This window comes from Rattus norvegicus, chromosome 10, assembly GCF_021556685.1.
Source record: "Rattus norvegicus strain SHRSP/BbbUtx chromosome 10, alternate assembly SHRSP_T2T, whole genome shotgun sequence".
Taxonomy (NCBI): domain Eukaryota; kingdom Metazoa; phylum Chordata; class Mammalia; order Rodentia; family Muridae; genus Rattus; species Rattus norvegicus.
In genome coordinates this window covers 16,837,058-16,852,776 of record NC_141543.1, presented here as the reverse complement: position 1 = coordinate 16,852,776, position 15,719 = coordinate 16,837,058, and the positions used below count along the sequence as shown (strand labels likewise).

At 47.6% G+C, this 15,719-nt stretch overlaps 1 protein-coding gene across 1 annotated transcript in view; it reads right to left on the bottom strand.

Moving 5' to 3' along the window:
* Coro7 (coronin 7) overlaps positions 1–12,432 on the bottom strand; it is a 55,719-nt gene extending 43,287 nt beyond the window's left edge. Inside the window, 5 exon segments of the mRNA NM_001191639.2 lie at positions 1,040–1,223; positions 1,687–1,757; positions 8,756–8,830; positions 9,899–9,995; positions 12,251–12,432. Of these exon segments, the coding sequence (NP_001178568.1) occupies positions 1,040–1,223; positions 1,687–1,757; positions 8,756–8,830; positions 9,899–9,995; positions 12,251–12,310 (487 nt within the window). The 5' untranslated portion in view covers positions 12,311–12,432.
* Between the last annotated feature and the right edge of the window lie 3,287 nt (positions 12,433–15,719).

Genomic DNA, 15,719 nt, shown 5'->3' with positions numbered 1-15,719 from the left:
CTTCTTTAAGCCTGCCCTCACCAGGATAAGCCTCTATTTGATAACCTTCTGAGGCTGCTGCACACCTTTAATCCCAGTACTGGGGGGTGGGGGGCAGAGGCAGCCAGATTTCTATGAGTTTGAGCCAGCCTGGTCTACAGAAAGAGTTCCAGGACAGCCAAGGCTACACAGAGAACCCTCTGTCTCAAAAAGACAAATAATCGGGGCCGGAGAGATGGCTCAGCCCTGCTCTGACTGCTCTTCCAAAGGTCCTGAGTTCAATTCCCAGCAACCACATGGTGGCTTGTAACCATCTGTAATAGGATCTGATGCCCTCTTCTGGTGTGTCTGAACAGCTACAGTGTACTTATATATAATAAATAAATAAATCTTTGAAAAAACATAAACCAAAAACCAAAGCAACCAAACACCCCACCCACCCGCAGAAAGCTTCCGAGCCTCCCTGTTCCTCAGCTTGTCTCTCACTTCCCAGGCCCACATTTGCCAGCTCTAACACATCCCCCACCATGCTCCTGCCTCCACCACTGCTTTTCCAGCTCCCTCCTGCTTCTGTAGTTTGGGGGTTTGGAGTACAGCAGATGCCTGCTAGAAGTGGATAGTGATACACTATTTATTACAAAGCTTTAGAACGTAGACTCCGTGCCTGCCATCCTTTTTTTTTTTTTTAAAGATATATTTATTTATTATATATAAGTCTTCAGACACACCAGAAGAGAGCATCAGATCCCATTACAGATGGCTGTGAGCCACCATGTGGTTGCTGGGATTTGAACTCAGGACCTCTGGAAAAGCAGTCCGTGCTTTTAACCACTGAGCCATCTCCCCAGCCCACCTGCCATCCTTTGATGCGTTCTCTTTTGTAGGTTGCTAGGGATGGAACCCAGGGCCTCAGAAATGCAAGGCAAGCGCTCACCACTGAGTCATACCCTGTCCTTGATAATTTTTTTTTTCCCACACTATCAAAAACACCAATAGAGAACAGAAGGGTTGTTTGCACAGGGGCTGCCAGAGAAGGGGAGCCCTTCCATTGTGGCCGTACCTGTCAGGTGCTGCTGCTTGGCTACATCCCAGACCTTCACAGTCCTGCCAGCTGTGCTCACCAAAACGCCATCTGCAGTGGGGTGGAACTGCAGTACGTCCACTGGCAGTTCCTCAGGACCCAGCACCACTCCAGGTACAGAGGGAAGAGCTTCTCCAGTGCTGGACAGACGCCAGAGCTTTATCTGAAAGAAAGATCACGTTTATGGTCCAGGTGCTAAGAGAGTCACTGCTACTGCCTGGCCTGTCCAAAGCTATCCTGGTCCTAGCAAGCAAGGTCCCATGCCGAAACAAGGCCCATTCACAGGGGACAAGGCGTCTCACCTGCCTTAGCTGTTGGAGGAAGGTAACCACATATCTTCCCATAGAGAAGAGAGAGGAAGCCCAACTCAGGGAGCAGGGGACATGATCAGAGAGACCAGCAAGGATGGCCTGTGAGTCGGTGCATGGCCTCTAAACTCTTCAGCCTCACACACCACCCTAGCCTGCCCCGCCCCACAGGGCAGTCCTGCACAGTAAGGGCTGATCACAACAGCAGCTCTGAGCAGGCACTTAGGGCCAGCAAGGGGATAAATAGAAGCCAGGGCTCCGAGACCCCAGGATGTAGTGGGTGGGTCACAGGCAGCTCTTCCAACCAGCCCTACTCACCGTCCTGTCAGCTGAACCTGAGGCCAGGAGGAAGTCATCAAAAGGCGAGAAGTCCAAGTCAGTGACCAGGTCTGTATGGGAGGAGCAATTGGATGTGCTGAATGTCCCTTCCGACCCGATGAGATCCTTACAGAGCTTCAGTAGTCACACTTTGGCCCACATTAAGAAGCCACATTCTACATACTAGGGGGACACACCCAGGTCTCTTCCTACAACACACATCCTGGTGAGTCCTCTGGCTGCTCTTTCTGTGATTGTATTAGAGCACAGCTCCACCACACACTGGCATGTGTGTGGTCTGTGTTGCTTCTAGCAACAAAGTACAGAGTTATGTAACTGGGGTGGGGGTGGGGCGTTGTTGTTGTTTGAGATAGGGTTTCACTGCATATCCCTGGCTGCCCTGGAAATTGCTCTGTAGACCAGGCTGGCCCCAAACTCAGAGAGGTCCATCTGCTCTGCCTCCTGGGTCCTGAGATAAGAGGTCAGCTTGTTCTCCTTGTTGTTTTTAAGTGCTGAGCATCAGACCCAGAAGGGCATTGTGGGTGCTAAGCACACCCTCCTGTACTTCCATCCGCCTGCTACCCAGGGTTGAGTACTTGGGGCAGCAGTCGTGGCATATGAACACACAAACTGCTTTGAACTTTATAGAGAACGTTTGATGGCCCTCTCTGTGCCTTAATGGAGACTCACACAGTACAGCATGGTACTTTCAGACTGGTTTGTTTGTTTCTTTCTTTCTTTCTTTTTAAATTAATTTTACTGGGACATTTTGCCTACATGTACGTCTGTACGTCACTCGCATGCCTGATGGCCACAGAGGACAAAAGATGTTAGGTTCCCTGGAACTAGAGTTCCAGACAGTTGTGAGCAGTCGTGTGGATGCTGGGAGCCGATCCTGGATCCTCTGCAAGAGCAGTAAATGCTCTCAACTGTTGAGCCATCTCTCCAGCCTTTCTTTCTTTCTTTCTTTCTTTCTTTCTTTCTTTCTTTTTCTTTTTTCTCTTTTTCTTCGTTTTTCATTTTTTCCGGAGCTGGGGACCGAACCCAGGGCCTTGCGCTTGCTAGGCAAGCGCTCTACCACTGAGCTAAAGCCCCAACCCCCCAGCCTTTCTTTCTTATGTTTTTGAGATCCATTGTGTTATTAACATGTAAAAAGAAGCTTTTTTTTTTCCTCTCTCTCTCATTATTTTTGATAGTCTCACACAGTCCAGGCTCACCTTGGACCTGATATATATATTGTTGGGAGTGACCTTGAACTCCTGATTCTTCTGTGTCTTTTTCTCAAATGCTGGGATTAAACTTATATGCCACCAGTCTGGCTTGTTTTCTCATATAATTTTAAACATTGTTGTGGTTATGTATATACATTTGTATTTTAATGCATTTATTTTAGTCAGTGCATGTGTATGTATATATGTGCAGGCATGTGCATGTCACGGCAGCATGTGAAGGTCAGAGGTCAACTCAATTGAGTAAGTTCACTACAGTCCCTTGGTGACACCCAAGGGTTAAACTCACACTATCAAGCCTGCACACAACTGCCTCTGCCTGGTCAGTCATCTCCCCCGATCAGCAGTAGGTTTAAAATAACCCACATTGGGCCTGTGAGATGCCTTTGCAGGTAAAAGCACTTACCATGCAAAGCCTGTTGACCTAACTTTGATCCCTAGAACCCATGATGGAGGAGATCCAATTCCTGAAAGTTGTTATCTGTACTCACATACTGTATTCTCCATACAAGCTGTGGCACATGTGCACCTCAACACTCTGTCTCTTGTATCTCTCTTTACACACACACACACCCATACACACACACACCACCACCACCACTACTACCACCATGACCGGCACTGGCACTTGGGAGGCAGAGGCAGGAAGATCTCTGTTGCAGTAAAAATAAAAAGGGGCAAATGGTTCCCGCACAAACTCTGGCAGTCACGCTGTCCCTGGTTCTGTCTCCAGTGGGCCATTGGAACTAGCACAAATTTATCTCATCAGCTCCACACTGCCCCCATCACTTTCTGACTGCTGTCCTGTCTGTGAGCCATCCAACGAGGCACCCTGTCGGGCTGCCCCGCCCTCAGTCACAGCTCTCTTGGCTGGTTTCCACCATAGCAGGCATACACATCCCAATTCAGTGGCAGGCCCAGTGCATCCTGCCGCCATACACTCTCTTGAACTCAATTAAGTCGCCACATGAAAGAACACATCACACGATATCCTCCGATCCAATTGATAAGATATAGTTTGCCCATCTAGACAACACAAAATCCTGTACACACCCATCCCTTAAGAATAGTCATAACAGGGGGGCTGGAGAGATGGCTCAGCGATTAAGAGCACCCGACTGCTCTTCCAGAGGTCGTGAGTTCAATTCCCAGCAACCACATGGTGGCTCACAGCCATCTGTAATGGTGTCTGATGCCCTCTTCTGGTGTATCTGAAGACAGCTACAGTGTACTTACATATAATAAATAAAATAAATCTTCAAATGGCATGGATGAAAATTTATTTAAAAAAAAAAGAATAGTCATAACAGGGTTGGGGATTTAGCTCAGTGGTAAAGCACTTGCCTAGCAAGCCCAAGGCCCTGGGTTCGGTCCCCAGCTCCGGAAAAAAAAAAAAGAAAAGAAAAAAGAATAGGCAAAACAACTTGTAACTACGCGCAGAGAAGAATCTTAACATCTGCCGCCATGTTCTCTCAGCTGCTTCCCCCTTTCCCAGTTGGGTCTGGCCTCCTCTGCCTCTCTAAAACTTTTCTCCCACCCATCCTTCCTTCTCAAACAATGACAGGCCTCGTTCTATTCTGTACCTGCCTTCACCTGCATAATGTCATCAACCTACACTTCACCCTTTCTGTCTAGTTAAAAAAAAAACTTTTCTCTCAAATATAAGCTGAGAACAACTATTATCATTTTGTAATTTAAAAGTATAAAATACACCTAATACCCAGTCCAACATTTTATCAGTTAAACAAAACATTTAGTTATCTATTCCAGCTTAAGAAAGGCTTAAAATCCATGTCATATCCTGGCTAGCTTGTGTACTGTCTAATAACTATCCAATTAAATCTGTATTCTCAGAGTTAAACAGCCTGGGTAGGCTGTGAGACTATAATCAGTCTCCAACCCCATCAGATATCTGAGAATGATCAATGTATCTGTAAATATAAGAAGCCTAACATGGCTTCTAGAACTAAGACAGGTTATAGAGAAGATTTCTACTTGCACAGTCCCTGTCTCAACACGTGAGAGCAAGTCTTCAGCCTTCTGGCCTAGGATCATCTGACAGACTTTTGAAATACAGAATTTTGAAGGGTTGATCACTCTGGCTTGGCAGAAATTATCAGTCAACTATTCTGTAACGTGCCCTTTTCTGGACAGTATTTAGTCTGTAGATGAATTGAGGCAGTTCTTGCCCAGTGGCTGTCTCGCCACCATACATCACCCCACCTGGAGGTGGAGATGTTCGATTTCTTCTGTGAATCCACCAGAGGGGAGCTGGTAGGAGCAGACATGTCTCAACAAAGATAAATAACATTAAATGTCAGGTTTTGCAGATTTCTGATGTTTTTGAAAACCATCTAACTCTAAGTAATCTGGACTGTTGTCTGTTAATTATCCTAATAAATTATCTTGAAAGCACTCCTAACAATAAACTTAGAGCCATGAATTTGCTATCTGGCCCTTAACTCATGTGTTTAATCATCTCAGATTAGTCTTTTAATAGCAGTAAAGGACTGGGGATAAGCCTTGTATACTTAAATGTGTGGTATAGGCAAAATGCCTATATATGAGAATAACGATATTACTTTTAAGTAGATAAGAAATTTATATCAAAGAAAACCTAAACATGTATCAAATAAATTCTGTACCAATGTAAAAGATCCTAACTTTAGCTTAGTAACAAATATAAGGATCTCTACCAAATGAGATTATGGCTGTACAATCAATTCTAGTTAAATTCCTCCCTGTTAAATTATGACCATTTCTAAATTCTCTAGAAAGACAACCTTAGAATACCCACTTTTCGCCACTACCACCACCACCACCACCACTAACAATAATAACAACCCATCCCAGCACTTGGGAGGCAGAGGCAGGTGGATCTCTGAATTTGAGATCAGCCTGGTCTACAGAGAGAGAATTCCAGGACAACCAGGGCTACACATAGAAAACCCAAAATACTAGCTAGCTAGATACAAAGATAGATAGATGATAGATAGATAGATAGATAGATAGATAGATAGATAGATAGATAGATAGATAGATAGGAAAACAACCCACATTTTGGGTTAAAAAACCTGAAGCTCAGAACTAGAATCAGTATCTACATGTGCCTGATCTCATGTTTGCTTCTTGATGCTTTTTACTTATGAGAGAACCACCCCAAGTTGTTAATGACTGGGGAGTAGTAGCCCCCTATTAGTAGAGAATTGGGGTGGTTGTGTGTGGACAAGTTGATACCTTTGGTGCAGTGGTGACTTCAGAGTTTTTCTTTGCAGGAGCCCTGTTAGCAGGCTGCTCTTTCACGTAACCACGCTCTAGCTCCTCTGACCCCTCCCTGAGCTGAGGCTGGTAGCATAGACCTTTTAAGTCTGTAATTCTAGCTATTTGGGAGATTGGAACAGAAAGAATAAAAGTTCAAAGCCTGTGTGGGCAACCTAGTGAGAGGCTGTCTCAAAAATAAGCAGTGGGGAAACTAAAAAAAGGTTAAGGCTGTAACTCAGTGAGATACAGGGGGCAATGTCTGCCCTAGAGATACTAAGTGGCATCTGGCCCACATAGGCAACAGTGATGGGAGACCCTGGGCACATTAGACCTGGCTACTCCCCTGCCTTTGGAAGTTCCCTGCCCTCAAGCCTTTTCACCTTGGGACACCACCTGCTTGGACCACCCAGCAGCCAGAGGAACGGAGCAATAGGGGCACCAACAGTTCCAACTGTAAGAAAGGCAGCACGATACCACACTGGCAAGCTCGGGTTCTGAAGCAAGGCTGGCTGCAAACAACCGTCAACCCACTCCTTTTCAGCTGTGAGCTTCTGAGAATGCGTCTTACCCTTTGGGTTTTGGTACCCTCATTTTTCTAGTTGGGATGTCACCGCAGCACTAACTGCTAGGTTGTCATGGGGATCCAGGGAGGTCTGTGTGTGCAAGGACTCGGGAAAGGTGTATCCGTGTGACTCAGTTTCATTTCTTTCTAGATGCCAGCTGCCTGTTCTACATACAGCCTCATCGCACTGACTAGAAATCCAGATGAGTTGCCCTAAGGGTCCCGGTCCACATCCATCCCACTTTCTTTGCCTCCTCTGACGGCCCAGGGACAGCAGTGGCCTCTCCTGCTGTGGTGATGCTGGCTTGTTGCTCTGTCCACAGCCCCATCTTCAACCCGATACCCTCCATGTTTCCTCCCCACTGCATTCCTCCAGCCCTGATATCCCTTTAGCTATGGTTCATCCTGTACCACCACAGTCTCCTCCCCAGTTTAAAAACAAAAAAAGAGTTCAACTCCAGCTGTGTAAGCCAAAAAGGGATTTGTGGGGTGAATCCCAGCAGCCTTCCACAATCGGAGGTACAGCAGGATGTGCTACCTTAGGAGGAACTGGGTTGGGTGGCTGTGGTCCAACTGTTTCCTGCCTGCTTTCCTGCCAACCCCAGATGGCTATGCCCATGAAAACCATGTGCAGATCTTTGCTTTGGAAGCAAAGAATTAAATGATTGCTGAGGTTCCTACTAAACATACGGGGCTCCAGTTAAACAGAAATGCTCAGAAATGGGGTGCTGGAACCCACAACTCTAACTTTAAACAACTGGCAGCTAACCGTCCTCTGTACCTCCAGTTCCAGAAGATCCAACACCATTTTCTGGCCTCTAAGGGCACTGCATGAATGTGGAACAAACATGCTGGCAAAACAACCATACACATAAACAAACCAACCTAAAACAATCAACTATCCGCTTAAACCAAGGTCTACCTATGCTATCCAAATGGTGGCTCAAAACTCCTTTTCAAAGTTTGGATTAGTGGGCTAGAGAGATGGTTCAGCAGTTGAGAGCACAGGCTGCTCTCTCAGAGGACCCAGTTTCAGTTCCCAATCCACATGGTGCTCACAGCCATCTGTAACACCAACCTCAACCCTCTGGCCTCCTTAGGCACCAGGCATGCATGTTACACGCAGACACACATGCACAAAAAGAAATTATACAAAATTTAGACTGGGCTAGGCATGTTGGTGCACACCTTTAATCCTAGCACTTGTGGGGGCGGGCAGAGGCAAGGGTACTTCTGAGTTGAAGGCCAGCCTGGTCTACAAAGCAAGTTCCAGGACAGCCAGGGCTTCACAGAGGAAACCCTATCTTGGAAAACAAGAAAAACAAACAAACAAATTTAGATTGGAAAACACTCAGAGTATTCTGCATGAATCTTGGCTTTTGTTATCAACCTAATCATCATCACTGTCAGAATCTGACAATGAGCAGAACCTACTTCCAGATCTCCTTCAACCCACCCTACCGAAGGAGTAAGGATGTACCCTCTTCCTTCACCCCAGATCCTCAGTAAGAGATCTAGCGCATAGCAACTGAAGCTATGGAGACTAAGCCAACTAGGCTAATGCCTAGGGGATAATGATAAATGTTCCCCAAAGTGGGCATTCTGCCATGCAGGCTGCGGGGACCCCCAGAAGCAGCTGCAGCAGTCAAAAGTTCTTTGTCAGGGTCCATCTCCACCCTGCAGTTCAGCATAGCCACTCAAGGAAGTGGCTGGGAAGGGGGCTTAGAAATGAGAGGTGCCACTGGACTCCAGAGAAAATGCAGGGCTAGGAGCCATATGGGGTGTGTGTCTGGTCCCCAGGACAGATATCCAGGAGCCCAGGACTGATACTGCACATCCTTCTGCCCCCGATGAACTGGAACATCCACCTTCCCTCCTCCAGGCCAGAATCCCAAACCAGGTGCAGCCTTCTGACCCCAAGGACTTTGCAGAACACACAGTGAGCACAAGAAGCCACAGGCAACAGGGCCAAGTATGAATCCCTGGCCATAGGCTTCCTGGATCAGGCATCACTTACCTGAATGGCAGCCAAGGTAGGTCACATGCCTCTTGTTCTCTTCACGGCCTTCCAGAGATATGATACCCAATACACCTGTTAAACAAACACAGAGGTTCTCACTTTGAACTTAGTGGTGGTCACTTATCTCCCTTCAAAGGACTCCAAGAGGAGACCAGACCCCAAACCATGTGATCTCTTGAAAGCCTCTACTAGTTGTCACTTTTTTTCCTGACACTGAAGGGACTTACGTCCTTCCCCAGCTTGAACCATCTGCACTGAATGTAGAGACCCCTGAAAAAGGAGGTGTTCTTTTCCACAGATCGTGGAAGAGGTCTGCTTGGGGCTGTCAGCTGGTACTCCTGCTATCCTCACCAGAGAAGAAAGCCAGCACCTCAAGACAGCAGGGTTGAGAGACTATAGGTTCACACCTATAGTCACAGCACCCATGAGATGGGGCTAGAGGAATCCTGCAAGTTGGAGGCCATCTTGGGCTATAAAGTGAGATGCTATCAAGAAGCAATAGGGTGGGGGTTGGGGGGTAGAGAGCGCAAATGGATAGAAGCTTGAGAAGCTTTGGGTTCAGCGCTGCCCAAAGTCCCTAAGTCAGCCGAAGAGGCATTTATCCTGTGCTAAAGTTGGTTTGTCTCCATTGTCACAAGCAGCCAAGGGCGCTCAACTAACACAGGGTTCATTTTAGGGCTTTTGTTTTATTTTGCTGTTTTTTTAAGTTTTTTGGTTTCTTCGAGACGGGGTCTAGGTAGCTCAGGCTGGCTTGCATCTCACGGTCTTCCAGATTCAACCCCCTGGAGTACAGAGATAACAGATGTGCTGCGTCACCCCTGGCACAAGGACTTTTCAAACCTTCCCTGTGATCAATCCCAGCCCCTCAAGGTCCAAGTACAAGGAGGGGGATGGTCTGTGGGGATGGCTAAAAACAGAAACACCATTTTCTTTACCACCTGGCTAGAACCACCACCATGGTTTACATACAAGCAAGCAAAATCTGACTGCTGTCTTGACCAGAGTGTAGGGGTCTAAGGCCTGTCCCTCCCCACAGCCCAGGCCACTCCAACTCTCCAGGGTGAATGGAGTTTTCTCCTCTTCCTCACCCTATCTATGTCAATAAGGTCTGAACCTTTTCTTCCATGTTGACCTCCCTACCTGGGCGGTCAGAGTTGAAAGCGATCAGGCTGCAGCTTGATTTGATGTGGTTCCCACATGTGGCGGTAGTCCCTGCACGAATATCACTGATCCATGCCTGCAGATGAGGAATAAGAAACATGGTTAGTGTCAGGTCTCTGCTCATGCCTATGGAGCCATAATTCAGAAAACTGTGTGTGTGTGTGTGTGTGTGTGTGTGTGTGTGTGTGTGTGTGTGTGTGAGAGAGAGAGAGAGAGAGAGAGAGAGAGAGAGACAGACAGACAGACAGACAGACAGACTGACACCAGGTCTTTCCTTGAATCTAGAACTCACAAATTCTGCGTGGGGTGATTATAAGCACATACCATCACTTAGGTTCTGGATATCAAACTTATGTCTTCACGTGCGCACAGCAAACATGGTTACTAATAAAGTCATTTCCTCAGCCCTTAAAGCTGCACCATTAGAAAAGTATTTTTTTTGATAGATATTTGGATTTTTTGGGGGTCTGTCCCACTCAGTCCCTTAAAAAAAATACCAAATGTTCTTGAAATAATCTAAGTAGCTCAGAGGGTGACTCTATTTAGCAAATCAGTTCCCTAATAAGGAGGAGGAGGCAGCTGTCAGAGGAACTGCCTGTGTCTCTGGGGGCAGTATTTCAGTTCAAAGAGTGGGAAGGTAACAAAGAAGTGACAATCTAACAGAAGCTGGGCGTGACTTCTGCGGCTACCCTGCTGAGGTCTCTCCCAGGGCCCAAGGACCCCTTGTGAACATTCACACTCAGCAGGGAGAAGAGAAAGATGTGGCTTCCTCAGAACATGCTCTTCCCCTGGATGAGTGAGTAAAAGGCAGAAATGCTAACAGCTCACGTGTGGGGAAGGAGAAGAGTGCTCACCCTGCATCTGAGATCACCAAGGTCCCCATTTCCTCTGTCGGTGTCAAAGCAGGGATCTGCAATCCTTCCTGCCTCCGTGACCAAGCGCTCCTGAGGCCCCTTATTCTGTGGGCCTGTCTGGTTAGTTTACTAGAAGGAGGTCCACACAGGATGAAGGCACAGAGCCCTGAAGGTCTCTCCAGACCCGGACGCTAGTCATTACTGCACTCTTAGTAATAGCCTTAATGCAAATCTAAGCACTGTACACTTCCTCTCAAGCTTTCAATGGCTCTATATTGTACTCATAACAAAACTCAACTTCTTCCCTGGAAGGACTGCCCCCTACTCCTAACCACGCTAATGGCCTCTGTCCACCCTGGGTTCATTTTCTTTTTCTTTCTTTCTTTCTTCTTCTTCTTCTTTTTTTTTTTTTACAGCCCGCCCACTCCCACTTTCTTTTTCTTTACTGGCTTTTTTCTTACTTCTCACCCTTCTGGCCTCAGCTGAACTCCACCTCCCCAGGTTCTGTCCTACACAGTGCTATTAAGTTAAACTCCACTTCTTTACATTATGGCCCACCACATACCCCTGTGTGTTCTTGTCCTTCAATACATCTATATTTACATTGTGCTTGCTGACCATCTTCCTTCAGAGGCTGTTAAGTGCCACAGGAAAGGGGAAATGCCACAACGTTCACTGTTCTAGAGAGGCTGGGCAGCACACAATAGGTACAGAAAGGGTAACCCTCCAGACAATGAAAACAGCATGGTTGTCATAACTTGCTTTGGGACACTAGAGGTCAGTTCCTAAATACAATTATTGGAATAACACAGGGGGAGAAAGACCAGTGCCTGATCAAGTGTACTGTCCTTCTGACGCTTCATCTGGGATCCACCTGCTCTAAGCTTCTCTAGGCCCCAACCACCAATAGTAGCATCACCCCAGTAAAGGAAGAAGAGCTTGCGCCAGCAGAGGAAGAAGAGTGGCGGAAACCCGAGGGAGGAAGCCTGCCTGGCCCTAGGGGCTCCCTCTCCAGATGACACCTTCCCTCTCACGGAGACCATAAGGAAGAGATGCATCTCTCCCACTGCCCGGTCGGGGCAGGGGTGATCTTAGACTGCAGGAAGGAGGAGACCGGCGTGTGCAGTTTTCCAGCCTGGCTCCCAGCAAGGCCGACCGGAAACAGAGGCCTGGTCGCGTCTGGGAGGGCTGCGAGGCCTCCTGGGGTAACAGGGGGCGACGAACCAGCCAGGCCAACCTCCGGGATCACCCAACGACCAGGGCGCGTCACTAGAGCTCCGGACTCTGTCCTCTGAGCAATGAAGGGGCGGCCTGGACTGTGGGGTTCATCTGAAGGGAGAAGTTCCGGGTAGACACATCGGGGCAGGGCAGAGTGAGGGTCTTTGCAACCCAGGGTGTGTTACTGCACAGGCAGGCACCGGGGAATGGCAGTCATCCGGGACCAGGAGCCAGGGAGTTAGGTCCGGGCCGGGCTCACCTCTCGGCGGGACGGCCGGGCCTCCATATGCCGAAACTTGGACGCCTTGAAGCGGTTCATGGCGGCTGGGACAGAGCTAGCGCAGGCTTGAGGACGAGGGGCGTCGGGTCTCAGGTAAATGTTGAGAAGCCGCCCTGGACTCTTGCAGCCTGCCGCCTCAGCAGCTTGCAGCTTGATGACACTCCCCTATGTGATGACAACCAATCAGAAGCGCCTGCGGCCCACTGAACACGCCCCGCGTCGCCCTTCTTCGGCGCGACCGGCTGAAGCCCCGCCTCCCAGCCAATAGCTGCCAAGACACTCTGAGAAATCACGCCCTGATGCCTGAGGAACTACAGCACTGGCCGGAGGTCATGTGAGTCTCAGCTGTCCTACTGAAGGAATCGCACTTCAATTGCTTCAGGATTAGACTTGCAATACTGGTCCCTGAGTTTTTCAATGACCTGGGTGCGCTCTATCCCACTATGTACTTCCTCAGGTAGCAGAAGAGAATTAACTAGACTAAAACTGAGGACAAGCCCCGGGACCCATAAGAGATAAGGACCACTAAGAAACTCCCTCTCTCTCTCTCTCCTTTTCCCCTCCCTCTCTCTCCCTCCCTCTGTTTTGAGTTTTGTTTTGTTTTTCTAGTCAGGGTTTCTCTTAGCTCTGGCTGTCCTGGAACTCACTCCGTAAACCAGGCTGCCAGGCTGGCCTCGAACTGGCAGATCCGCCGCCTTTGCCTCCTAGGCTCTGGGATTAAAGGTTTGTGCTACTGCTGCCCTGCTAGAAATGCACATTTTATAATGCAGTATTTTCCACACTAGAGTGTATGATGATGGTCAAGTGACATATAGCTTTGTTCCCATTATCTATGAGCATCATTTTTCCCCTTAAAAGTGATTTTAGCTGTGATTATAACTGAGTTGGTAGAGTGTTTGCCAGGCATGTACCAAGCCCTGGGTGCCTCCTCAGCACCACTCATGAGGAAGATCGGAAGTTCAAGGTCAGCTTGGTCTACATAGTTCTGGACTGCATAGTGAGACCCTATGTCCAAAAAAAAAAAAAAAAAAAAAAGAAAGAAAGAAAGAAAGAAAGAAAGAAAAAAGAAAAGAAAAAGAAAAAAGAGAAAAGAGGGAATAAGAGGTTGCTGGTGCTGCAAATAACATGGGAGGAAGGGCAGGGGGCTAGGAGAGATGGTTCAGCGGTTAAGAGTACTGGCTCTACTTCCAGAGGACTCTTGTTCCATTTCCAACACTCACATGGTGGCTCACAATTGCTGGTAACTCCAGTCCCAGGGGATCCAATAGTCTCTCTGATCTCCAAGGACACTGTACATATGCGTTGCAGATAGACACATAGACAAACACACATCCGTATAAAATAAAAACATTTTTAAAACTTTACAGTTATCCTAGCCATCTGTAAATCTAGCACCGGGGAGATACATGCAGAGGGTCAGGAGTTCAATGCTAGACTCTGATACTTAACAAGTTTGAGGCCAGGTGGGCTTAGTAGTGACTTGTAAGCCAGCCTCAGATACTAAGTGAGCCTCATCCCAAAAGAGCCAGTAAAAGAAAGAAAGAAGGCAGGGCTGGGAAGATGGCTAGTGGGTAATTGTGCTTGCTCTGAGTTAGAATTGTTGGATCCTCTGGCGTTGTGAAGAGTCTTGAGTTGCCACATGGGTCTGCCACATGGGTGCTGGATCAGACTTGGGTCTTCTTCCAGAACAAGGAGGAACAAGTGCTCTTGACTGCTGAGACATTCACTTTTGTTCACGTGTGTATTCCTGCCTTCTCATCTGTATGTGCACAATGTTGGGGTCCAGGAGTAGCCTCACAAACCACACAGACACCCATCTCAGTCAGACAGGATAGTTTATTGAGCATAGACCCCAGGACTGGTCCACTAGGACCATGGTTCAGATTCAGGAACTGAACCATGACCCCAAGTTAAGATCCTACAGGGTTTAAAAATCTATAAACATTTGTGCCAAGTTATTTCGCCAATCAGGATTCAGGGATAGGAGACTTCCTTAGGAACATGTCTTTGTTGTACATTTATCCTGTTTCCATGGGTTGGGGTGTTCAACTGTGGCAGGGACTTGCCTTGTCTAACATTCATGTCTTAATTTGTCAACCAGGATATCAGTTACCCACATACATGTCTCTTTCTGCTAAGTAGGCTGTCAGTTCCCAGGAAGGTCTTGGGACTTCTTATTCTCAAGAAATGGAATGGAAATCTTATTCCAAATAGTTTCTTATATTGGTGTGGGTGTCTCTCTTATGTTGGGGTCCATCCCAGGGGCAGCGTGGACCATAAAAGCTTATACACAGGTGCAGTAAGTGCTGCTGGGTAGCTGGTTCGGGGCCAAACTTACAAAACAGTTCTACCGACTTCTGTCATGATTGGTTTCCAGGGGCACAGAACAGAACAGAATATGTAGTCAATCTTGGCATCAGAAAGTTTCCTAGTAGCAGCAGAAACTTACGAGACAGTTTCGTTAGAACAGCAGACTATCAAAGGCAGGTTCTCCGGAAGCGCAGCAAGAACTCTTACCTGCAGATCCATCTCTCTAGCTCCAATAAAAATGATTCTTGCGGGGCTTGGGGATTTAGCTCAGTGGTAGAGCGCTTGCCTAGGAAGCGCAAGGCCCTGGGTTCTGTCCCCAGCTCCGAAAAAAAGAACCAAAAAAAAAAAAAAATGATTCTTGCAAGGCTCCGTGGTGCCCATCTGTAGTCTTAGCAGTTTTCGAGAGTGAGTGCGAGGCTGGCTTGAGCTCACAAGTTGGAGACTAGCTTGGGCCCTCTAAGGAAGGATGGAGTTTCTATAGTGCATACAGCAGAGACTAAGACTTGAGAGGAGGAGCTCCCACATTTTTTCCTGAGTTCTTGCTCTTAGTCACTGTGCTGGGGATATTTAGATGCATTTGCTGCCGAGTGCATGCTAGGAACTCTTGTTCCCTCTCAGCCCCTGCGCCTTCTTCCCTGTTTGACCGAGATGCTCCTCGTTCACATCAATGACTCAAGGCTATCACAGGAGCTCTCCATGCACTTTACAATAGCTCTGTAACTGCTTTCCGCTTGATTGGTAGTTCTTAAAGATTAATTCATTTTATTTATATCAGTACATTGTAGCTGTCTTCAGACACACCAGAAGAGGGCATCAGATCCCATTACAGATGGTTGTGAGCCACCATGTGGTTGCTGGGAATTGAACTCAGGACCTCTGGAAGAGCAGTTGGAGCTCTTAACCGCTGAGCCATCTCTCCAGCACCTGATTGGTAGTTTTTGACTCGAGTCTCAGAATCCACTGAGAATTTGGCTGGTGAAGGTTATGGATATCTACCTGGGATAACATACACACAAATTCTGGGTACAAAACTGGGAGTAGAAAGTGGCAGTGTGCTCTCTCTCATGCTCATGCACATTTGTGTGTGTGTGCACGCACGTGCATTGTGTGGTGTCTCCATTGATCATTCTAAACCCAT